Raw genomic sequence first — 25,239 nt, forward strand, 5'->3', positions numbered from 1 at the left:
GGAACTCGAGCTTGTCAGCCAACCATTGTAAGCGCGCAGGTCAATGAAAGAAAAATGGTGAGTCGTCGATAATTAGGATGCGACATGCCATTATTGCAATAGATCGACGTGGTCACACAGGATGCAAACAGGGTGTTCTTTATGTCCCACTCGTACGACACCCGCTTGTGTGTTTGGTTGTCAAGGCATGTGTGTTCAGCCAAGACGGGGCAACGAGAGCGAGTCTGTTCTCTGCCCGTCGCCATGAGTAGTTGGGAGGAAGTCAGGACGGCGATGACGACGGCGATTGGGGTATGACATCTGTTTGCGTGCCATACTTTTCCGTACAATATGTCGGAGGTGGCCGGCCCATTGGCCTGGGAATAGAATCATCGGTGGCCCTCGGTATATCGCTCGTATCTAGTATTGCAGCGAACCCGGACGTGGCACTACCAGCACAAAGCCCAACAAGGCCGCAAGGGACTCGTTGAAACAAAAGGGGGAAATAAGAAAAATTGCTTTGGAAGCAGAGCTGGAAACCAACCATGTTTGTTTGGTTGGCATCAAAGTCCCGGCGTGAGCTGTGCATCCGTTCTACCCTTCCTCCATGTATTGCCACGGTCGCCGGGTGCGTAGATTCCGGTTGCCAACGTCATAACGCAAATAACGCTACGGGCCCTGGTGAATACGGGATCTTGCAGGAGGAGCCTTCATTCAAAACCGCTCTAAAGGATTCTATGCGGTAATTGCAGGTGACAGGCACACATCCGAGCGGAGAGGAAAACGCGCTTGGATGCAGCAGTTGCGAAGACGTACTGGCTTCCCTCGGCTCGGGGCAGTTGTACATGGACGGCTTCCCAAGGGGAGGGGGGGGGGGGGGGAGGGTTGGCCAGGACTGGACTGTAGGGCAACATGCCTCTCCCCCGTCAGACTCGCTAGGCCATGCCCCAAGTCCACTGGCCCACAGCCTAAGGTAGTCTTAAGTGCAGCCGGGATCCGGCTCCGTCTCCACCCCTCACTCTAATCTCGACTCCCATTCCACCCTCAGCAACATCAGTTCACCATGACCACCGTTGCACGCCGATACGGCCGCGGCATCTCGGCTAGGCTATGGAGACTGTGTTCTACCGGTATGCTTCCGACGTTGACGACTAGAGCTTCAAACCGAAGTCCGAGTCAGACAGTCGCACCCTAACGACCCCAATGCACAAAATGTTGGAGGTTGGAGAGCTGCTCCTGCATGGCTTACTTTGTTTGGCAGGCAGAAACACGGCATGCTGCGGCAGGATTCTGGCCCTGTCGGGCATTCTTATTTCGCTGGCCTCCCCTTAGTTACGGTTAACCCGTCAGCCTTGCTCTTTCAGGCGGCTACCTGCATTTTCCAGGGACGCATTGCGTCCTTCCAGACCCTCTGGGCCAGGCTGGCACGTTTCTTCCATGTTCACGTTCTATTCATGATTGGCAGGGCAAGACTCCAAGTGGCGCAGCACCGAGAGAAACAAAAAGCCAGACACTACCAACCAACCCATTCTATTTGCGGTTTCTCGAGGTGCCGACATGCGGTCTACGCCAATCCCCTGTGCCAACAGGCCCTGGTCAAAGAAGCTCCCCTGCCTCCTTCACTCCTGGCGCAGCTTTCTCTTCCGCACTATCCCCAAGTGGGCTGTCAGATCGGGCAAGCTGCCGACCAGGATGCGGCGCTCTCTGTGCGTACCTTTTCTAGCCTCGCAACCAAACGTGGTGCCAAAAGTCACGAGGTTGGTTGGTGCGGCCCAAACCCATAGAACGCCATGTTTACGAAGATTCTCGTTGGGTACGCTGGCCTGGCTGGGTATTGAGGTCATGAGCTAATGCAGTGTACCTGGTGCTGTCGCCAAGTATGAACTTTGATTGCCCGTCACGACTGCCAAATAGCCCTTCCGCAAACTCCCCTCCCTTCTTTGACTTACTCAACCCCTGCTCCCCTCCCTCCCCCCATCATCTCTTGTCCCGTTGCACAGGGCGCCCGCACATGGTCAAACCGTGGATGGGAGAAGTGGGATACACACCTTTGCAGCAAACATTCTTCCTCGCGTAAATGCGCCGACGGCTAGTTGCCGTCACCCTGGTCGTACATGATGAATCAAGGCATCCGATGTTGCGACCTCTGACTCTCGTTCCTTTGATTGACATGAAGTAGCGCGGCTGGGGTGTCTTCACCCTGACAATGGATGGTACACAAATGTGCCAAGCGACCGTAGCACTGGGTCTGGCTGTTCCCATCCTCATCACATCTCCTTTGTGTTTGTGTGTGTGGGCCATATAAGGATCACAACCCAATCTTCGCTTACCCACTGCAGATCCCTCTATTAGCCTTCCGTCTTCAACCTACACTCGTCAAGACGCAACTGATCGGTAATTGGTCTGGGCATGCTGACGAGCCTTGCTCCTTAAGAAGCTCCCTGCCCCTCTGACCCTCACCTCTGTTCATACATCTCAAGTCTGCCCTTGATCATCGCCCACCTGCTACATTCCTACTCCAACTCATCTTGTCTCTTGGCACCTGAGGATTTCGCATATAACAAAATGAGAGCTTGCTCTATCGTCTCCGTCATTGCCGCCGCGGCTATTGGCCGTGCTGCATCGCAATCCACCGGTGTATGACTTTCTTGCCTCTCCTGTACTGACACCTGATGACTGACGTTGCCTTGATATAGGAACTTGGTGATGCCACCGTAGCCACCAACCCGGCGGGTGTTGCATATGAGGCAGTACTGCCAGAGACCCCCTTCTTCAAGGCAGGCTCGTTGAACGGCAACGTCAAGGGCTCCATCGTCGCCGTGACGGCTCCGGATGGCAAGGGTGTCGCGTTCCAGGTTAAGTTCTCGAACCTCCCGAGGGAGGGCGGCCCATTCAGTATGTTCCAAACAATCTACGCCTACATGTGTTGGTACAATCTGACACCATCCAGCCTATCACCTCCACGTCAACCCTGTTCCAGAAGATGGCAACTGCACCAAGACTCTTGCCCACCTCGATCCATTCATCCGTGGTGAGGCCACGCCATGCGATGCTTCCAAGCCGGCGACTTGCCAAGTCGGCGACTTGAGCGGCAAGTACGGCGCCGTCACCGCCGATTACCAGAAGACCTATGTCGACCCTTACCTGTCCATCGTCCAGGGCCCTGGTTCTTTCTTTGGTAACCGCAGCGTCGTCTTCCACTTCGCCAACAAGACACGCATCAGCTGCGCAAACTTCAAGCTCGTTACGAAGTCCGGGAACTCTACCAGCACCTCAACTACCATCGCAGGCACTGGTGCGGTTCCTACTGCCACCCCTACGCCGACTCGATCATCTGTGCCTTTCCCTGCCGCCGCTCCTGCCAACGGCGTCTCCTTCTCAGTGCTGGCCGCGGGATTCGCTGCCGCCATTTTCATGCTATGAGCTGCACATGGCTTTTCGACTATTTCACGGATTAGCAGCGATGTGCGGTTAACTGCTCTCTCTGACGAGACCCGGCGTTCTTGGCTTTCTTGTTGCATTAGACGTTCGGTATGGCATGGCCGTTTGCGGATGCCAAGGGCACTAGGGGAAGTGCCATTATTCTTTTCTCAAAAGTATTATTAAGCGAGGCTGCGTTGAGCAAGCAATATGGGAGACCAAGATTCGCTGCATTTGTACATACTTCTTCCCTTCCATCGGGCCATTAGAAAATACCACGACGACACGGGGTCTAAAATAAAATCCAACAGTTCACTTGACTACATTCTCATCATTGGGCATCTTCAACATGATGCACGGCAGTGACTTGCACTAATCTCGAGGGCGTAGCCCAACGAGTCAAAGTATCCGTATGTGGTGTGGCTAATGTCGTCGCGAGGAGACGTGGGCACAGGCGGGGAACCAAGGCGGACGATGACGTTTCGATCGAGACATGTCACTCCAAGACATCGGTATCTTCCGGTTCGATTGCCTAGCATGTTACCCTAGGGCCAAAGCTAAATTCAAAAGCGAACATTCCTCATTGGGCCTCCCACCAGGCTGGTTAGCTTTGAACCGGGGAGGGGAGGGGAGATCTTGACACAATCAGCGGGCGACAGGTGCTTTCTAGATTGATGAGAAGGCATCCTCAATGTCGCCGGCACTCTATTACAGTATTCGTTGGTTGTTTAAGTTGATCGACGTCGACAGGGACTAAGCCTGATGTTTGTGTCACCGACGATGAAAGGGTGGTGATGAGGCGGAGAAGAGGAGAGAGGGGATGGCATGAATCGGAGGAACCGCGGTGTTCTGACGATGCGGGGAGGGGTTCTGAAGCCTGGGCTCCCCTCTTTTGAGCTGCGAAGCTTGATGGGTGGTTGGATGGACTCGTCCCGGAAGAGAAAGCTTAATTCGGGGGGTTTGTGATGGCAAAGAAAGTGCAATAACGAGGCTCTGGCCCGATCTGAATCCCTCCGGCCCTCCGGTACATCTCACTTCCAGCGGGATCTGATTTAGACTCGGACAGACAAGTCATGGGAAAGAGGAGGGCCCTTCCAAGGTCGCAAACCAGGGCTGGCGGTTCGTCGAAGGCAACGGATGCGCCCGGGTTTCGTGTGCCACTAAGGTTGTCAGACCGCCATTGGCTCGTTTCATGTGCCGCCATTGGATGGTTTTCCCGCAGCACCCGGGGGCCCGGTATGGACAGGCGGGGCCGTTTCCGGTGCCGTTTATCCGGCACCGCCCCGGTATATCGGTGCGCCGGTCGATAACGGCCGGCGAGCCGAACGGCTCTGCGGTCGAGACGGATATGTATCGGAGGAAGACTCCTTTGTTTGAACAGCGAGTAAGTAATTGAATGTTTTATTGCATATTTGTTTGCCTGCAATTTATTTCCCCCTCGCCATTTTTCTCTCCTTTCTCTCTTTCGTTTGCGTCAAAGTGAGAGTTCTGATCTCTGGAGCTGGCACGGCCGGGCGAGACCAGCATCTGCTCCGTGTGCCGGCACCCCGCGGGAGCGCGACTTTTCTGGACCGTTTGGGCGCCCGCGCCTAAATAGCCTCAGAGTTTCGTCTGGGGGTGCCGGTGGACCGAAAAAAAAAAGAAAGAACCCCCCCCCCCCCCCCAGGGAGAAGTTCTGCGCGTGATGTCGCCGGCCACTCGCTCTCGGTTCGGCAATGATGCAGCGGGAATCTGTGCAGCTTGAAAAGGTCTAGCCGTCACGTATGCCCAGGGCCCTGGCCTTTTTTTCTTCCACGGATCTGGCCAAGCACATTTCCCAAAATACAGGTGCTTGGGGTATCTGACTCGGCCGAGACACCATGCCGCCGGCGACTTCCAAGTCAGGTGGAGCAAGGATGCCTCCCCCAAAAGCTCGTCGTCTCATTTGGGGGAGGACTGGTCCGGCACGCCTTTCTTTTTTCTTTTGGGGTGGCCACTGATTTGGGACCAAGCGTTCATTGTTGCTCATGATGAATGTTTTTATCTGTAGGCAGACGAAACAGTCAGGGAATGGGTTCTAGGTTATTCGTCGTGAGTCGTCTGCTTCTTTCAAGTTAACAGACTCAAGCCTCAATCGCAAACACCCAAGAGAAGCCAGCGAGGATAAAATGCGGTCTGCACGGAATTACCACTCGCTAGTTGATCGAGTCCATCTGTTCTGAAAACGACGACGTAGAGGCGGCGGGATGCTCAAGATACGGCCACAAAGATATACATAAAACCACCTAGACGTAGATCAACACCCACCAAGATATTTATGAGATTATTCGCTGACATGAAAGCTGCTTTGAGTGCCCAAGAAACTGATTCGGATCGGCAACCACGTCGAATCAATCGCCTCCTGTATGACTTGCCCCCAGATGAACAGCTTGCGTCGGCTCTCCTCGGCGCCATTACTGCTCTTCACAGTCTTCCCGTCACGTAACTCGCACAAACAAAAGGGTACTAGGTGCGATGAAGGACGGATGAGATGTTCTTAATTCCAGGCTGCTTGGTATGCCGCTTCTGTAATGCACTTCGCGGGAACCACGAGTCACCACACTTGCCTGCGCAGTGTATCCGTACACCAAATAGAACCATGGCGTATCGCATGGCATCCGAGCATCTCACCGGTTCCTTTTATTTTATTCTACTGGCCCGGGACTGTTGATCCCCTCATACAGGCATCCTGTACACGTGGTGGCTGACCACAACTCGAGGGCATCCCCAGTGCGTAGTACGACTCATGTATGGAATCCAAGACGAGGTAGAAGCAAGCTTGCAGTCTTCAGTAGCGACTTGGTCACGATCGATGCTGTTGAAAAATGGATAGCCGGAGCACTCGGGACCAAGGGAAGAAGGCAGGAGCATCGGCCATTGCGGTCATCAACTTGGCGATCTTGATGACACGGCCGCCGCCGCAATGAGTCTAGGCCACGAATTTCGTCGACTTCCTGAAACCTCAGAGGGATTGTTGGACGGCCCATGGTTGTCCGGCTTGCTTTCTGTGAGATTTCCACGGTCGTTCCTGCTCTGGAACTGGTCTGAGATAGACTGGGATGTATGTTCCCGTCCTCAGGTGAGCCTGGCTGCGGCTACCCGCTCCCGTTGCTTCCCATCTGATGCATTGGCGGTTCAGCTCACCTGCTGCTTTGGTAAGACTACCTAGATACTCTGTCAATGCGGCGACTTCCCGAACCCCTTTACGTGCCTTCCCAAAAGAGTCAGGGAAAGAGGCTGCACCCTATGCGTCCACTCATGTTCCTTCTACGTGCTTTGTCTATTCACTTATTCGGTGTCGTCCGGGCACAGTTCGATCACGATATCTTACAGGCAACACCGAAGCCGGACCGACGCCAACAGGGTATTCCGCACTCGGTGCACACCGCATGGTTTCGGCGGTAACCCCATAACTGGGGAATTACCCATTGTGGTTAACTTCAGGTATGCCTCAGCTGAGATGCAGGTCTAGGCCGCCTCGATCCCAACCCTGTTGCCTTCAAGCGTCTACAAGCTGATAACTGACCTCAATATCCAGTCGGCCAGGACTGATATCCGAGTGTCGCCAAGAGCAACTTAATTAACACGGAGGGCCGCGGCCTATGGTTCGCGACCGGGCCGCAGTCCGAATCATCAGATGCTGACATCAGGGCGTTTGCCTGCCGACAGAGGGGCAAGAGGGTGGCCAACAGCGGGGGCGGCAACTCCATGGGCAAATGATGATCAAACCCTCGAGTGACGTCGGCGTACCTGAGATCCAATGGAGATTCGCCTGGCTGGGTGATGTAGCAGATCTTCCGGAACGCCGCCAGCCACCGTGCCGAGCTGGGGGGTTGCGGAAGTCAGCGTGTATTGGCGGGTTCCTTACATCACGGAAAAAAACGCAACGGGAATCTAAGAGGTTGAGGTACTTGGCACCGCAAGGACGCGACTTTGTTCAAGTGCAGGACCTGGCATGAAGCGATTGGTGGCGTTGAAGCCCGTACTTGGTGGATGGCTGTTGGTCCATGCTGCCAGATCGACATCGACTTTCACCTTTCACTCACTGTCCGTCTTCAATTGCATGCACCACACCAAAGCGATCACTTCGCGGCACACAGGCTGTCCCGGACGACCGGATGGCCGATCAGTTTTCACAATTCTGAAGTTGACCACGAATTGTGGACGAACCATATGCGACGGACCTTTTACCAATCTTGGAGCCACAGCCAACAGCCTGTGTCACCTTGGCCACTCAAGCTAGCACAAAAGGAGCAGCGACTCCTCAAGCTTGGGATCACCTTGATCGGCAATCCCTGGGCCTTTCCAGAACTTGAGATGGCGACTTCAGTGTCCTCTACCGAGTTATCGAAGCCCTGTCGGCTGTTCGAGCCGGCAATCTCCAAAGATGACCGCACCTTGGCTATTATGATCAAGTTTACCCGACAAGGAATGGCTATACCGTTGAGCTCCCATGCTAACGACATGGCGATACGTAATGTCAAACTGATCATTGGTCGACCCGGCCAAGAGCGATTGGTTACCGTGACAGGGCAACAATGTGTGTATTTTTCTGGCGCAACAGCATCGAGGGTACTTTCATGCTGGTCGCGTGGAGACGACCGAGCTCCAGACTAAGACGAATGTCAATAACGATTCGGTATGGCATGAGGATGTCGGCATTGCTTTACAAAGAAGTGGAGCAGTCGGGAGGAAGGAAAATAGCATCACGCCAAGCTTAGCTCTTTTCTATTCAGAGCCCCAGGGGCATGTCGGTTGTCTGATGTCCCTCAGTTCCGAAGACGTTGGGATGATTCAGATCAGGTTTGATCGGCAAGCTGTTCAAGGGACAATGCTCTGAGACTTGGGGCAACGCGGCAGCTTTAACAACCACAACTACAAAAAAATTGCGGGGTGCAGCGGATCACCACAAAATACTGGGACGGAGTGCTGCTGCTGCTGCTGAAAACCCGTCACCTACTATTGAAGTCATATCCCGGTCGCGCATCATGCCAGAATCGGCCAGATCGACTCTCGTAGACGAAAGCGGACGCAGTATGCTCAGGCATGTTGCTGTGCGGCCAATCCATCATCAGATCCAGTTCGTCCCAACTGTCGGATGAAGCCACCTCTGCCAGGTAGCCGCGTTCGCCGGCGAACCTCCAGGCATATTGCTCGTGGTGGCGCTTCTCGAACTGGAGCCGCCTTGTCAAGTCTGTCGCTCTTGGGGACGGCAGGCAGTTCTTCTACGGGAGAGAGGCACAAGCAGCACACTACGTTGCACGCAGTTCGAGACGTCCCCTCCGCCGACAGCTCTCGAGTTTACAACCCTATTTGTTGCGGACACAGCTGTCAATTGCATCGACATCACAGCTACGAACAGGCGTTGATTGGCATGGCTGTCGTCGGCAGTTGTGGTTCTATGCTACGTAATACCCTCTGCCCTGATGCACCTGCTCGTGCAGCGTTGCATGATCGGATGATCTTGTCAACGCCTGAGTTGAGGCATGGAATGGTTCAGGCACTTACCATGCAGCTGGAACAGCTCGGCAACTGTGTCGCCGCGGGCCGCCTGCCCTGCAACCGTTGAGTGCGGCAGCGGGGACAGAGTCAAAGCATGCAGGGCCAGAAAAAGCGAGATGAAAGGGTTGTTCAACCCATCAGTCATGAGGCCAATGCATTGCCCAACCCACATTTTTGGGTAAGAGGTCCAGACCATTGATTTCTCAAAAGCACTTGGCGGGTTACCCCTGATCCAACGATCACACCGAACAACCTCGATTTCTAAGGATCTCAGACAACCGGGGGAGGGGGCAACCGGTCTAGTGTGTGTAGCTTTGGAAGCGCAAGGGCCACGAACGTGGTGAGGTTGCAACCCGTCATCGGCAACCCATCTTTCCTCGACTGGGCAAAGCCTACCCAATACTGCAGACAACAGGAAATACTCGAGAAAATTTAGGCTTTCTCCGAAATAGCGACGGACGCGCCAGAACCGCTTGATTTTCTCAAGAGAGCGTGAAGAAACCCGGGTTGGAAAGCACAAGCCATTCACGAAGAGATGGCACAAGGGAAGCCGATTCTTCGACACTCGACATTTCGTCTGGATCCCCAACAGGTTAAAAACCTCACGGGAGACGTCTGTAACACCGGCCACGCCTACAACTCGATTTATCCTACTGCGTGGCGTCTTCGTTGCTGTACACAACGCTCAATGATGAGTAGTTTACGGAAAGTACGAGGCAGCCAGTGGCGACAGATTTGAAAGGCCAGGGTGGGAGCGGGAATGGCTCCCGCCCTTTCGTCCCATGTCTGTCGGTGCTTGGGCACACTTCTCGCCAGGATCCGCACAACCGACAGGCGCAAGCAGGGATGCAAGCGGACGTGGCCCGGCGCGATCCCCAAAGGTAGCCTTTTGGTCGGGCTCAAGAATGGGGGAACAGGCATCGCGAGTTGCTCATTATTCGAAGCAGGATTAAGAGCGAGGGGCAGCAGGGCCAGTGGGATGGATGACGGACGGAACCCATCATCGCTTTGCCGCCTTCTGGCCCTCTCCCCTGACAGGCGTCTCATTCAAAACTGGTATCCACCAATATCGAGCTCCCGGAACTTAATGGGCGGGTGCTTCCTGTGCCTGATTTTCTACAGCAGATTGGTAACTCGCCTTCCTCTCTGTCATCTGGACTCTTGGAGTCGCCTACCCCTCCAAGCAACCCTGTCTGCCCAGGCTTTCCATACCCACCCTCCCACACGTCCTGGTCCCCGTCGTGATGGGACAGGGGTTTGAGGAAAGGGCCGCTTGCACGTAACTTGACGGCCAGTGGCCCCGTCCCGAGGAAAGCTCGCAAGATGAGCATGGTATGTGAGATGGGGTGAGATGAAGTGTGACAACACACAGCCAATCGTCAACTAAGCTGCCTTAGATGAGACGCCGGGCACCCAGCGCCTGCAACTCGAACTTCTCCGTGGGGTTTGCCGTCTGGTCGAGGAGACCTCTGCGATGCGCAACACGGACGATGGATCGTGCAAGGGCGTGTCAAGGGAAGCCCGGGTGGTAAATACGTGCTAAATCTATAGCTTCCATGACACCTGGCGCTTATCAAGTCGACTAAGCACCTGAATGTACCGACCGATGAGAAAAGGGTTGTCACAGGAAAGACGTCCGCAGGCCGTTCCGAGCAAGCGCTTCTCAACACAGGGTTTCAGGGTCCTTTTTGGGGGGGAACCGAGGAGTCCATCTATGCATCTTTACCTTTCCCATTTTGCTTGGGCTCCAGGGTCATTGTGAGGATGTGATCTGGTCCTAGCTGTATCTGCAATTTCCTCATTTTCATCTGATTGCATGGCTTCCCGCCGGCCTTCCTTGTCCCTTCCCCCTTGTCATTTCTTGTGTCACTATCTTTTTGGTTCAACTACTCTTGGTTGAGACTTTCAGTCGTGCTCTTCATCCTCATACGGCGGGATACAGGAGTAGAAGGTCGCGCAACCTTCAACGCCAGGGTGGATCGAAGCAGCAGGAGGCCAGAACCAGGTTTTCAGGGTCCAGTGTGTCCGCCTTTGACGAGCTCTACATCCCTACAAGGTCGGGCTCTTTTCGAAATTCTCATCCTGACACCCTCCTCCAATGACTATAGGTCTTCAGCGAGTCCCTCGCCACCCGCTGTGACCGCTGCAAGTCTTTTCTATAAACTCGCCCCATCTACCATCCCAACTCAATATTGGAACAGCACCACCACGTGCCTCCCAGTATAGTCGACTCCTCCTGGCAGCAGCTGCTTCCGAAATCCCACAAGCAGCGTCTTCGCAACCCGGCAACTTGGCCCTTTCCTCGCACCAGGACCCAACGTCAAACCGAAATAAAGAGGCGGTAAAAGGGCGGACGAATGAAAAGCATCTCGTCTGTTGTCTGAGACACAAGCTACCTGGCCGCCCCCCCACGTTCCGTTGTCAACAAGCCGCCATCAATCAATCAGTACGTTGATGCTAGCGCGGACATACAACTAATAAGCCGAGATTTTCATCTGGTGGCGCTGGAAGGATACACCCGTCTGCCGCGGGCCATTCGCCGTCGAACACAACTCTTTGAGCTGCCTGCTGTTAGTTGGGCACCCTTGAATGCAGCCAGACGCTGAGGTACGTAAACCATCCCCAGTCTTCACCGTTTCCTATCGTCACTCGACGTCTACTCCCACGGTGCCTTGCTGCTGCCTCTGCTGCTCTGTTTATTCGTTGCTCTCTCCTTGCCTGCTCCTCAACCCCGTTGGTTGGGGTCTCGCGTCCTTGCCGGCCACGGCAAGACTTTGATCAAATCCCCGGCCAAGACTTCACTGGCCTTGGAGCTGCCAGAGAACGTTCAATTTAGGTAGCAGGGGGCAACGATAACCAAGGGCCATGCCCGGGATTATCGAACTCGGAAGGCACTTGCTGACTTCCACATCAGCAACCTGCAGGCTCATTGGCAGCTTTTGCCTTGACGACCAGCCCGACAGATCAGGTCCATCTCGTCGATGCCTCACCGACCACACGACCAAGTATTTGAATGCCCGGGTCTCGAGAATATTAGTTGATGCCTTCATTGTCAAAGTGATCCTATATTTGGGAAGGCGAAGAGGCCAGTCAGTTAGTCGCTGTCCACCGCCAGGCTTGCAACAAAAGGTACGTGCCTTTCTTTTCTTTTCTGCATTTTTTTGGTCACCTCTCCCTCGTGCGTTCTTTTCCCCTTCGTGGTTGGTCTTCTGATATTCGTGCCTCTTGCCAACCCGTACTTAGGGTTGTATCAACACCTTTCCCAATCACGACCAGTCGGACTCAGTCTCGTGCTCGACAACTTCGCCGCACTCCCACCACGCCCACCTCACTTACCAGGCCACAAACGTCGTCCAACCCGATACGCTCTGAACATAACGGCCGCATCTGCACGTCACCCATCGCATCGCATCGCAGGAGACCTCGAATATACCCTGGTTGCTGCTGCTGCTGCTGCCACTCACTGTTGGGGACCCCTTCTCCTCCTCTCCCAAGTTGGGTAGTAATCGGCCCACGGGCACAGGAAGAACCTGGGGAGCCGACCCAGTTTTGACGCCGGTCAATCTCGCAAGTTTCCCAACTCTGGTACGCCATCCTGACCAGTGCCGCGCCCGCATCCAGGCTCGACAGTTTTAACTCGTCTCGATTGGCCCGTCCCTGGCTTCGCTTTGTCCCGTGTCCGCATTGGTCGTGCCCGCGCTTCATTGCACCCAACACAACATCAGAAGCGAGGCTTGATCCGTCTCTTTGAATTCCACTCGTCAATACTTCCATCAAAATTCAGTTGGCTGGGGTTAAAACGCACTGCATCTTTGTCAACTACTCCTCTGGAGAGCCGCCTTGGACAAGTACCAACATCAACGACCGTCAGCCGTTTCTAGTCCGTCGGTACCCGCTTCGCGCCGTTGCCTTGTGGGGACCAGCTCGAATCACCTCCTCTTTCCTTCGGTCTTGTGGTGTCTTGTGTTGCCTCTGCGTCCATCTTGGGACGTCTTACCGCATGGCCGCAGGGCCTCCCCACCTTTCGACGCACACCAAAACGTCTACGCAGACGTCGACTTCGCGACAACACCCTTTGAATCTTTAGAGCAGATGGTTTCGGGCATGTCGTACCAATACCCCCCGCCGCTTCCACTTCATGGTTCCGAGATGGACGTGTCTCATCCTGACTACGTGACGAACTACATCGCGCCGGCCCCCGAACCACCACTGATGGACCCGAGAACCCACGATCCGACACTCGAGGAACGTGGAGAGTCCTTCTCGCAGGCAAGTCCGAGATTGAAACGCTTCGTGGCCACACCTAATATTAGACCACGACAGGCCGACCTTTCCGATGCAAGTCAACAGCTTATACTGGCCGGCGACAAGAAAAGAAACAAGCTGGGCTACCACCGAACCTCGGTAGCATGTGGTAAGTAGTCGATTCCAACCCTCCCATCCCCCACGCGAGAACGCCGTTCTCTCCCATGGACGCATACTGAAAAAGTCGTTATCAAGGGCATTGCCGTCGACGAAAAATCCGGTGTATTCCTTCGCCGGTAGATGTTCAGGGTCGATGTATCAACTGCATCAGGTTAAAGAAGGAGTGCAGTTTCCATCCCGTAGACCAGCCACCTCCTCCACAGATGGCCGACGCACGTTCCAAGGCGCCATCCCGGGCCTCTGTTGGGTCAAAGATTGCTTCTGAATCGTCCTCCCCTGCGATGGCCCCCGGGCAGTCCCCTGAAATGCTCCATCGCCAGCAGTATCATCCGAGCGTCATTCCCTCGGCCCCAAACATGGCACCACCCGCAATGAGGCCACCAACGATCGAAAACATTGGCCCGGAGGCTATGAGTAAGTCACAGCAGTTGCCAGAATTTGCGGAATTACTGACGGGGGGAACCTAGTGACTTCGGGCGCGGCGTCGGCCTCTCGTGCCTATGACTTCCCGAACCAGTCCATAACGAACTGGATGTCGCCAAATGTCAGTCCCGGTACTGCCGCAAGGCCAGCCGACCTGAACGAGACGTGGAAGTCGTACACTCAGGAGTCTCCTGTCACCCCATCTTTCTCCGCGTATACCCCGCAAGCCCCTTCGCCAGCCAGCTGGAGCAACGCGGGCTCGAATGCTCATGATGATATAAGATGGTCATCCTTTGCACCCGGGAGCTCCATGACTTACCCCAGGGGAACGCAGCTGCCCTCCCAATACCCCGCGATGCCGCAGCAGAGCCGGCAATTCGGAAGGAAATCTTCGACGATGTCGGCAGACACGTACCCGGCCCAAATAGCCACAGCGTTCCCTGGTGTCGACCCGCAGAACGCGTCTCTGTCTGCAGGCGCAGTACCGCCCTCGGGGTATGGGTCGTGGCAACAGCCCTATCCCTACACCAAATCAACGGAAGGGTACGAAGATTGGAATTACGACGGAAGTGGCGGGAACTGAGTGCTTTCAGCCAACCAAACAGTCTGTGGCTGGCCACCGCGGACGAGATCGACTCGAGCTGCCTGGAAGCCAACATCTTCGACAGAGCGACATCGTCCTTGTTCGAATTCCCCATTGAGACGAGCAAGTCCCAGCGAGGTAACGAATAGACACCTATAACCCAAGTCAGTCAGATGTTCTCGCCATTATCGCCAAGTAGTGAAGCATGGACAGCGATTGCATTTCAGCCAGGGAAGAAATATTGGAATTCGAAAGATACCCAGGCCCGCTTTGACAGCGGTGCCATTCGATTCGGCAGATATGTCAGAAGCGGCATTGAAACGGCGTTGGTTCTTCGGCAAGCAATAGGGTCGGGGACCAGAGTTGCTACGCGGGAGGGGAAACACATTCGAGGAAACCGGAAATGATGGGCAACATATAACACCAAGGGCCCAAAAACCACAGAAAAAAAAAAAAGGCAAATGGGCGCGTCGTTTCCTTGGAGGCCCAAGCTCGTTGGGGTCTGCGACACGCGAGGGGGGCCACACGAGACGCCAAGTCACGAATCCGTGGATAAGGGGGCTCCGAGGGGAAGATCTTCAGGTCATGGTTCAGGCTTTGCTTAACCAAGGTATGGCGGCCTGCAAAGGCATTTGGGACGCAGGTTGTCGAGACGCTGCATCGCGACACCATCAAGAGCACTGCCCAACGGCACGCACGCGCTCCAACCCGCGCCCCAACCTGCGCTCCTCGAAGTTTGAGCCGTCACGGATGCCGCGCCGGGACCAGAAGACGTCAGATTTAAGTGCACAAACGTGGGAGGGAGGGATGGGGGTGGGGCCGCAAGGGCGGATGCCGGGCATGCGGGGTGGTGAATGATTACGAGGTCGCTATGACGCTGTCTCGGGATACACAACGACTACGCGAGGACGCGCCGCAGTGCTCGGCCCGGACAGGGCGACCGGCAACGGATATGCGGATATGTGCGCCCGGGCTAAGCGGCGGGAACAGGCGCGAAGGACACGACATGGCATTGAATCGGGCGGTCGGCGCCAGCGAGGACAAAATTAAAAAACGGCGGGCATTGGCATGGCATCGGGGGCAGGAAGGGGGGATACGCATAACATATCGGAGAGGGGTTTCATGACGACTTCATATTTTTCGACTCTTTTCTTTCCTTCTTTCCCTTCCTTTCCCTTCCATTCCATTCCTCTACGAGTCACCCACCCCCTACATCACCCTTCTTCTCTGTTTATCTCTTGCTGCCTTGATCCCCATATTACATAGATTTCTTGAGGTTCGTGTCTCTCGGCGTGAACAGCCAGTCATGCCGTCGATTTTTCGGAATCCCCAGACATTGTTTCTTATTTTTTATTTTTTCTTCTTTTCCAGGTAGCATTTTGTTTTTGCTTTTATTTTGTTCTTGTACTCGTTATCAATCCTTGTTCCCATTCTTAACAGAGTGCCTTCTTCGCTGGCTGCTTCACTACTTTACAGTACATTGATTCAGATAATGACGACCCACCCCCCCCGAACACCCTCCCGTTTGTGCCCTTATAATGGAGGCTCCCGGGTGCTGGATTTCCCGACTCCCAACTTGGGGAAACGTCGGCTCGAGAGAACGTCTTGTAACCAAAGTACCTCGAAAAAAACATATCGGAAAAAGGTAATCGCCGGAATTAACCACCTAGCTTGTTGGGGGCGGCAACGTCGTTGTAGTACCAGGCAGGCACTCTCACCGTTTCCCTCTGCAGCCTCTTGCCACCCCCCCCCCCCGGGCGGGGCAGATACCCTGTCGCGCGCCTGCCCAGAGCTTGTCTGTACGTCGACGACGACGAGTTAGGAGATGAGGGCGGGTATGTTGTATTTTCGCGTGCATGAATGAAAACTCCTCGCTGTATATACCGAAATCCCAGAAATGAACAAAGAGAACCGCCCGCCCGGACCGGGCGTGTCCCCCCCTTCCGCTTCAAAATAAGACGTCGTTTCCGCGCCTTTTGACCGTTTGGGGACCTCTTTTGCTATGGCGACGCTGTTTCGACACAGGAGGGGTCTTTCTCCTTTTCACATCATCATCTTCTTCTTATTTGGAGCATTTGACCGCAGTTGCCTGTTCGGCAAAGATGATCACAGGGGATTGCTCGAGAGGTCCCCTCTCGCCTCCGCTTGGAAAGACGTGTCGGGCACCCGGGGTTGCGCTGGAACCTGGCGGAGCAGCTCTCGAGCCGCCATGATATATGTCGTGCGACCTGACCTTTTACCTCATCACTGAAGGGGCTTGGAATCTTGCCTGCCCCCCCCCCTCCCTGACCACGTCCCAAGCCCCTCATCATCACCGCAAGGGACGACACCGTCACGATTACTGCACCAGCTGCCAAGTGAGGACCAGCAGCGTAATGTACGCGGCCAGGCTGAGCACAGTGAGGAGCGCGACGCTGTTCCCCGAGGTGCGGAACTTGCGGATGACGGAGACGGAGCCCCTCTCGTCCTCCTTGGCGGACGTGAAGAACTGGCGGTTGCCCTCGTGGCGGCGGAAGATGGCGACGAGCATGACGGCGGCGCCGTAGACGGCGAACAGGGCGCCGATGGCGTAGAACTCGGAGGTGAAGATCTTGAGGATGATGAGGGCGAAGGAGAACTGCGAGAGGGCGGTGCGCATGTAGGCGCCCTCGAAGGTGCGCTGGGCGGCGCGGATCTCGACGAGCCTGGAGGGGGGGTCAGGCGGGATCAAACGCCCCGGGGCTCCGGGAAAGCACGGGGGGGCCGAGAGGCGACTCACTCATCTGCGGTCAGGATGACAGACCGGGCCCGATGCAGGCGCAGGTGTAAATGGTCTTGGGGGTTTGGCTGCGAGAAGAGATTAACTGGTAAGCGATGTTGGGGGTTTCCGACGGGGCAAGAAAAAAAAAAAGGCAATGGCGATTGAAGCCTGGGGTCACGATCACGGCCGTTTGCGCAACTCCCCCGACCTCGCCTTACGCCTCTCGGCGGCTAGCTAATACAACCCCCAACCTAACTTGAGTGTGTAAAGATTGACCGGGGGCTCTTCCGGATTGAGATGTGAGATAACCAACCTGGAACATTGTGTCGAGAGACGGGGCCGGCCTTCCTCGGACTCCAAACTGCGCAGCGCGGTGGTGGTTCCAAACGAACAAGACGGAAACCCGAAAGAGAAAAAAAAAAGGCGAGGGGATGCGCTTTAGAAGGGGGCTGTTGCAGTGTAGCCCGCAGACCGAGTTGGTGCAGCTGAGCCGGCCGTGGGCGCGACGTCGTCAAAAAATCACGGGTGACGGGATACAGGGCTGAGATGGCTTCATTCCCCAAAGCCCGATGCGCACCGAATAAGTCGAGTCTACGCTTCGCGGAGAGGGAGGAGGTTTAGAGTTTCTGGGCAGGTGATCTCCACCAGAGCTTGGCCTCGAGCTCTGGTTCACTAATGGTGGGTCAGGTGCGGCAGATTAGATAAGACAAGTCGGTTGTGGGCCAATGAACGGGCTCGGCTTGTTGCGTGCACCAGAACGCATCTCCGAGTCCCTTTCCTTGCTTTGCAGGGCAACTGATGCACCTTTCCCCCCTGGGCGTTATGGTGGTTTCTTTCGGGACAGACATGTCGTGTGCCCTCAAACCCTCCCCATTCTCTCCGGCCTTACTACGAACCACGTATTTTTCCTGTCCTCCTCGGCCGGGGGACCATTTGAAGGGACCACTGAGGAACGCAGGCGATTGAGCAATCAAAAGCCGTTGGGACCAATTAGCGCAGCGGCGCAGCCAGCACTCACTCGCGTGAGCAAACTGTACCCGCGCTCAGCTGCAAGGCCATTCGTCAGATGGCGGCCGGATTGCTCATTTGGCCGTTATTTTCGGCACCGTGGACGCAGCATGTTTGGTCCGTTGCGTTTGCTCTGTGGTGCCAACAGTCTCCCTCGTTCAGCTGTTAGCCGCCGAGGGCTCTCTCTTTGGCATGGGCATTTCTAATTATTCCCCGGCTGGCGGGGTCTCGAGATGAATGGTCGTCCCGATGCACCTCGGGACACAATCAAAACCAAATAAGCAGGCGCATCGGGAGCTGCGGCAACTGGACGGCGTGTGCCAACAACAAGCAATCGAAATGCCGGCTTGTCACGAAGGATTGGGCCGTCCAGGAGACGGGTCGGGGGGTTCTGTGGCGCTGCGCAGCCTCGATGCCGCTTGTTTGGAGCCCCGTGGTCGGCGCGGTGCACCGCCCGGTCAACCCTGAGATTGAGCGTGCTTCGCCCAGGGTCCCCCCCATCGTTTAATGTCCCCATCGCGGCGGCTGCGGCTGTGCACAATGGTGCCAGACCCCACAGGCAAATGTCGCTTCCCCGGTGACCGATGCGGAGCGCGGCGACGGGTTAGCCCAGGTTTCCTGAATGCGAGAGCGACAGTGAGCGACGGCCAGGCCAAGTGTCGCGTTGAATATTTCACCCGAGCTGTAAACATGGATGACGGCCCCAAAACGGAAACAATTATCGCTATCTGCGACAGTCTGCTTGGCTGCGGGCTGCTGCTGGTGCCTAGCTCCCCAGAGCCCGGGAGCACGAGCGAGGCGTGAATAGACAAGCCGGGCTGCATGCCGGTCTATGACATCAAGTGCCCTGCAGGTCTGACGGTGTGATTTGCAGGGTTTCTCTTCGATGTCAGCAGCAAAGGTGGACGAGTATGCGATGGGGCATGTTGTAGCAGCCGGATGTGGAAGTCTGCCTCCCTCGGTGAGCACGGGGAGGGGGGGGCACTCAAACCCAAGGCGGTGCGGCAGCGGCTGTTCTCCGTATCTTGGCCTGGGACGCCACGAGATGGGCGATTGCCCAGCGAAGACGAACGATGTTCGCGATGGCAGGGCGAGATGTGAGAGGCATGCATAGAGGCATAGAGGGAGGCATAGAGGCATAGAGGCATGGCAGGTAAGCCTAGCCTAGCCTGCAAGCCGTGCGACGGGACCGGGTCCACGGTGCAAGTGCGATGACAGGATGGATCTATGTGACTCTAATGTGCTGCCGCCTGCGGAGGTAGGACTAGGACCCATCTGTCGGCGGAGCGGAGGGGGGGTGGGTGGTGGTGGTTGGCGGTCGAATCGACTGAAGACAGCCCTGGGGCTGAGGAAATGCGCCCAACGACGCCAGGGAAGAAAGCCTCGCGCAAGTGGAAGTATTAGCGCGATACCTCGGCTGGTGGTGAGGGGCGGGTGCGTGCTGCATGTCTCTGCTCATCTCGTCGGTCCCGGCCCCCATTCCGCCCTACGAGCGAGTGTGCCTGTGGACGATGGGCGGCCGTCCACTCAGAGACGTCCCTCGCGTCTCACGGCCCCATCGGGCGGGGCAGCGCTGCCGCATGGGGGGACCCGACCCGCGGAACGTGGAACTTTGTCGCAGAGAGTGTGCTGGAGCTGGAGCTGGAGGGGAAGGGAAGGGAAGGAAGCGGGATTAGTGTAGCGTACTGGGTTTTTTCTTCTTTTTTCACTCTCTCTCGGGGACGTTTTTCCTTTGGGGAAGGGAAACATGCAATTGCATATCTTTCTTTCTTGGGGAAAGGGGGGTGGGGAATCGGAATACATATCCAGAACACCTAGCACGGCACGATATATCCTGTCTCCGGACGAACAGAACGAAAACCAGCAGAGACAATTGGACAGGACGATGGCATGTGGCAGCTGTTGTGAGGTTTCGGCCGAACAAACCGGTCTGAACTAGGGAAGCGTGCAGACGGGCAAGCCAGGAACTCACTCTTGTGGTCGCCGTAGACCTTTTCATGTACACACACACACACACACATCTCCCACTCCGTATCACGCTGCTAGAGGGCGGCGTTGTGGCGGCGCATTACCGCTTCGGTGGGCTGCGTAACTTGCCAGGGTGCTGCCGCCCACACGCCGCACCAAGACATAGTATAGTCGAGGTGGGAAGAGCTGGAGACACACCAGAGACAGCGCCAGCCCTAGCCTCTCTATTTCAATGTCAACGGTCGCGTACCGTGCCTTTCCCTGCGGCGCATCTTGCACCGTGCAGCAGGTGTCCACCTCACCTCGTTTGGCTCCCGCTCCCTTGGGTTGAATTTCCTCCTGTGCCGCTGCTGCGCGCTTGTCTTGTCAATCGCCCATCACCCATCATCCATCCCCCACCCCCAAACCGTCCACGCCCCGTCATCCCTCCCCTCGTCATCCAAGAGCTTCTCGCTCGCTTTCTCTCTCTCTGCTGCTCTGTCTCTCCATCTCTCCCACACACACACACATCCACTTTCTCTCTCGCTCTCTCCTTGCCCACCCCCCCTACTTCATCTTGGCCTCGCGACTCTGCCACAATCAACCGATGTCACGGCCATAGGCACTCTCCCGCATCCCTTCTCCTATTTCTGCATGAGCTCATCGAGTCCTGTCTCGCTGCTGCTGCCACCCCTGGCCCCCGAACCTCTTAAAACAAGATTGCGGATAGACTGTCGCATATCCCATCCCGCTTCCGCGTCCTTGTCCCGTCAACCATCCGCCGTCCCACTGACCCCATCTTGCTTGGCCTTTTCCTGGGCGACCAACATCAACTCAGCCTGATCGACGGACGCCGCCAGCAAACCTCGTCTCTTCCCCCTACAAGCGCACTCGCCCGGGAATCGGAAAACGACCTTATCTTGCGCCTGTTGCTTGACCCAGTTTTGCATTGCGGCGCACACGGAGACAGGGCCCAGAATAAGCGCTGGTCAAAAGGCACGGCCAACCCACCCCGCCCCCAGCCCACCGTGCTGCCGCCCTCCACCACCACCACCACTACCAAACACATTTCTTGTGGCTGCTCCCCAGCCTGCCCACGGCTGGATATTTCCTCAGAAACAACATCGCCATTTTGCTGCCGCGTATCCCTCCCAAAACAGTCTCTTGTTCTTCTCGCCGAAACTATAGCTTCCGTGACGGCCTGCGTCCCACAGCCCTGTCTCGCGCCCGCCGTCCACCTCTCCCCCCGGGCCTGTCCACCGTGCCACCTCCGATCCCGTCTCTCCCAGGCTAGAACATGACAGCGTCTGTCTCCTTCTGACTCTCGGGAGCACACCGACCACTGCTTCGGTTCCTCGTCGCCTAACCGACATCAAGACGGACGGACCCCCGCTTTCAGTAGATCCGTACCCCAATCTCCTACTTTCGCTTGCGCCTTTGCTATCACCATGGCTTCGACCTACGCCGTGCCTCCCGCCTCGTTCCACGATGGACAAGCGAGCGAACCCCGCAATCCCTCCCCGCCAACCCACGGCCAACGCCGATTGACTGCCACCTCGTTTGATCCGAATCACCTCTCGCCCTCGTCGCAGTTGCAGAGCAGTTCCGTCTCACCCACCTTCAACGACACCCCGGCCGACTCCATCTCGTCCTTTAGTCAGTACCAGCCGAGCGACTACAGTGATATTGACGATGGACTCGACCCTTTCTTCGGCGTCGACTTTAGCGCAACTGAGTCTGGCACGCCCTCGTTTCTTGGCGCCATGGACCGGACCGACAGCTTTGGCCAGCCCGCGGCTTCTAATGATTTCAATAGAGCCCAGGCGCCCAACGGAAACCTGGACCCCAACTTCTATCCCTTGACCCCGGAGCAGACTGCTTCTCATCACACGACGCCGCCGGGCAGCGACCAGAGGGCGGTCAGAAAGTCGGTACCCGACCGGCTGCCTACTTCCATCTCGCCCCAAGAGCTTCAGAAGCCCTTCCAGCTGCAACCAATATCCACCTACGCCGTACAACCCGCTCTCCAGCCGACGCCGGACCCTAGTGGAAGCGGCCGCTCTAGCGAGGATGGGGCGGCGCCGTCCCCTGCCCTGATGGCCGCCCAGAGCCCTCGGGTGACTGTTTCCCTATGGGGCAGAGACGCCGCCGAGCCCGTCCAGTCGTCGTTTGAGCGCACCTTCACGCCGGATGATGAGCATTCATCTACCGCGCACGGCGGCCTCAGCTCCGCAGGCGATCTAATTCCTTCGCAAGATCAAGTCGTCTCTCAGCCATCGCCGCGACGTTCGTCGTTCGGCCGCCGCGGCCTGGACCCGGACAGCAGACCGTCGATCGAGGTCGCGAGTGTAAACGAGATAGTGACTCGACGCGAGATCGAGGAGAAGAACCAGGAGGTCGACCAGTGGCTGTCTCGCAACATGAACAACGGCCCTGTGGAAGCCGTGTCTCAGCAGGAGGCTGGCTTGCAGGCCAGCCCTGGAGCCATGGCTGGTGATGACGGCATCCACTTCGGAGACAGGACCGAGAATCGCCATCAGCCGGGGCAGACCTACTTCACGCCGGGGGGCGGCGAGATGACCGCCACAGACCTCCACATCATGCACTCCAACCGAGTCTGGGGTGATTCTCCAATGGTGTACCCGATCAGCGGACCAAGCGCGGAGAGATATCAGCCAGAGTCGTCCAACGCGGCCATTGCCCGGTTCAACAGGATGTGCATGGACAACGAGTCCATCCTCTCCAAAGCGGCCACTTGGGGCACGCGCCGGCGCAGCCTGCCCAGTGTCATCGACATGGACATGGAGAACGTCACCAGCGGCAACATACTCAAGAAGCTGTCCATCAGCAGGGGCGACGGCGGCCGAAGGCCGAGCATTCTGCAGGAGCTGCGCGGTCTTGTTCGCAGGCCGAGTGCCAGCCAGATGCTCAAAAGGTCCAGGAGCACCGTTGCCGAAGAAGGCGTCAAACCGGAACCCTCGCCTCCCGAAAAACGCGAGAGCTTGCCTCATCTACTGCCCACTGCCCGTACCGGCAGCTGGGGCTCCAAGAAGACGCCCACGCCCAGCATCAACACCGCGCTGATCTCGATGGGCAGCAGCGTGGCATCGATTGGAACGACGCACGCCCGCAACGGCTCGATCAGTGCCACGCCAGTCACGTCGCCCAAGAGCCCCTTTGGCAGTCTGCAGGTCAAGAACACCCTCCGACGGCCGAGAAGCAAGTCGGAGCTGCCAAAGAGCGGCGGCACCGACACGCAATCCAGCCTTGTCGGCATGTGGAGGAAGACGGGCGGCCCACCCGTCGCCGTCCTCGCGAAGGGAAACTCCACAAACGTGGATTTGGACGATGACGACGACGACGATGACGACCTGTGTGACGACGGCGACATGAACGCCGAGTCTAGCAGGCTGATCGAAGATGTCGCGCCGAATTTCTCGGGCTTCCAGCAGCACATTCTCGGACTGAACCCGGACCTGGCAAGCACAAACAACTATCTCGTCGACCGTATTGCTCATCACCAGGTCGTCCGGTACAAGACCCTTCTCAACGCCAAGGTGAAGCATCTCGGACTCGGCGCGGCCTGCTCCTCCGGGTCTCTCTGCCTGTCACTCGGCGGTCGGTCCATCCTGCTCGACCAGAGAGGAGACCTGCGGGATCTCGACCCGCTGTCCACCGGCCATGATTCGGGAGATGGCGAGTCGACGCCCGTCGAAGGTGCCATCACGAAGGACAGCTTCCCGCTGTATGTCCCCATGCCGCCCACGCCGTCTCTCCCGGCCGAGTTTGAGTGCCAGCTGTGCTTCACCATCAAGAAGCACAAGAAGCCTTCCGACTGGACGAAGCACGTCCACGAGGATGTGCAGCCGTTTACGTGCACCTGGGATAGGTGCCGCGACCCCAAGACGTTCAAGCGCAAGGCCGACTGGGTACGCCACGAAAACGAGGGGCATCGTCACCTGGAGTGGTGGACCTGCGACGTTGAAGACTGCCGGCACACCTGCTATCGCCGGGATAACTTCCTTCAGCATCTCGTGCGCGAGCACAAGTTTACCGAGCCCAAGAACAAGACCAAAGCCGCCATCAAACGAGCCGGTGGCATGGATCCCACATGGCAGAAGGTGGAGCAATGCCGTCACGAAACGACCAAGAGGCCGCAAGAGGAGCCGTGCCGGTTCTGCGGGAAGCAGTTCCCGTCGTGGAAGAAGCTGACAGTCCACTTGGCCAAGCACATGGAACACATTAGCCTGCCTATCCTACGTCTAGTCGCGGCCAAGGAGCTGGAGCCAGATACCATCATCAGTCCCGTGCAGGACCCGCCCCCGCGGGCCCCGTTCAACGCACCCGCGGCCTTTGACGAAGCGGCCATCAAGAGCGAGCCATCTCAGATTCCCAGCTACGTCAACCCCCCATACCAACCCCATACCATGATGCCCGGCAGCAACGGGGTCTATCAAGACGTCAACCAGTTTGGATACCCGGGTGCCAACGGCAACTCGCAGTTTCAAGACTACATGTACCCTACGCAGTACCCGAACAGCGGTCAGTCAATGAACCAGAACATGTTGGGCCTTCAGCCCGCCAGCCGGGGAGGCCAAGGATACAACCAGCACTACCAAGCCGCCAACAGCATGGCCATGCCTGCTGCGTCATATATGGGACCGCAGCAGCAGTTCATGTCGATGGCGCAAGAGACGGAGCCCTTTCCCGCCCTGGACCAGAACGCTCTCGGGCTACACCAGACCCCTCATATGGGAGGTCCGATGAGCTATGACGGACTCCTGGGACAGGGCACCGTCAACGAGAACCGATACCCCCCACAGGGATCCATCTCGCCCTACTCCCACTCTCCCCTCCAAGGCGCTTCGGGCTTCTACCCTCCTCAGTAAGAGGCGATGCAGGCGATGCATGGTTTTCACGAGGATACATCTTCACTTCAACCCGGCGCGTATTTAGGATACCCCTTCTTTTTGTACAGCATTATTGCCTCGGCCGTCCTCGTGGACAAATACCATGAGGCCAGGGTCGATGTCATGCCCTTTTTTTTTATACGATATCTTGATGTTACGGCCGTACGAGACTCGGAGTAAACACGGCGTCCATGGACCAAATATGAAGAGAAAGTGAATGGGCCAACGGGATTTCTTTCCTTCTTTGAAGATGCAGGTTGAAACGGTGCAGGATATGTTTTGGC

The 25,239-nt window shown here is 56.6% G+C and overlaps 4 protein-coding genes across 4 annotated transcripts; 3 read left to right on the top strand and 1 right to left on the bottom strand.

The window, feature by feature from the left end:
- Positions 1 to 2,544: 2,544 nt before the first annotated feature.
- Positions 2,545 to 3,402, top strand: EsH8_I_000723 (superoxide dismutase; the record flags this gene model as incomplete). Its single annotated transcript, XM_083268136.1, has 3 exons — positions 2,545 to 2,616; positions 2,676 to 2,874; positions 2,930 to 3,402. 3 exons carry the CDS (start codon positions 2,545 to 2,547, stop codon positions 3,400 to 3,402), a joined length of 744 nt encoding a protein of 247 aa, XP_083118574.1.
- Positions 3,403 to 13,023: 9,621 nt separating this feature from the next.
- EsH8_I_000724 (Zn(II)2Cys6 transcription factor domain-containing protein) lies at positions 13,024 to 14,350 on the top strand (the record flags this gene model as incomplete). Its single annotated transcript, XM_083268137.1, has 4 exons — positions 13,024 to 13,188; positions 13,243 to 13,333; positions 13,420 to 13,758; positions 13,812 to 14,350. The coding sequence occupies 4 exons, from the start codon at positions 13,024 to 13,026 to the stop codon at positions 14,348 to 14,350; spliced, it is 1,134 nt and encodes a 377-aa protein (XP_083118575.1).
- Positions 14,351 to 16,688: 2,338 nt separating this feature from the next.
- EsH8_I_000725 (uncharacterized protein) lies at positions 16,689 to 17,412 on the bottom strand (the record flags this gene model as incomplete). Its single annotated transcript, XM_083268138.1, has 3 exons — positions 16,689 to 17,034; positions 17,109 to 17,176; positions 17,404 to 17,412. The coding sequence occupies 3 exons, from the start codon at positions 17,410 to 17,412 to the stop codon at positions 16,689 to 16,691; spliced, it is 423 nt and encodes a 140-aa protein (XP_083118576.1).
- Positions 17,413 to 21,493: 4,081 nt separating this feature from the next.
- EsH8_I_000726 (uncharacterized protein) lies at positions 21,494 to 24,934 on the top strand (the record flags this gene model as incomplete). The annotated part of the gene is made up of 1 exon (XM_083268139.1): positions 21,494 to 24,934. One exon carries the CDS (start codon positions 21,494 to 21,496, stop codon positions 24,932 to 24,934), a length of 3,441 nt encoding a protein of 1,146 aa, XP_083118577.1.
- Between the last annotated feature and the right edge of the window lie 305 nt (positions 24,935 to 25,239).

This window comes from Colletotrichum jinshuiense, chromosome 1, assembly GCF_051148585.1.
Source record: "Colletotrichum jinshuiense chromosome 1, complete sequence".
In the NCBI taxonomy this organism is placed as follows: Eukaryota; Fungi; Ascomycota; class Sordariomycetes; order Glomerellales; family Glomerellaceae; genus Colletotrichum; species Colletotrichum jinshuiense.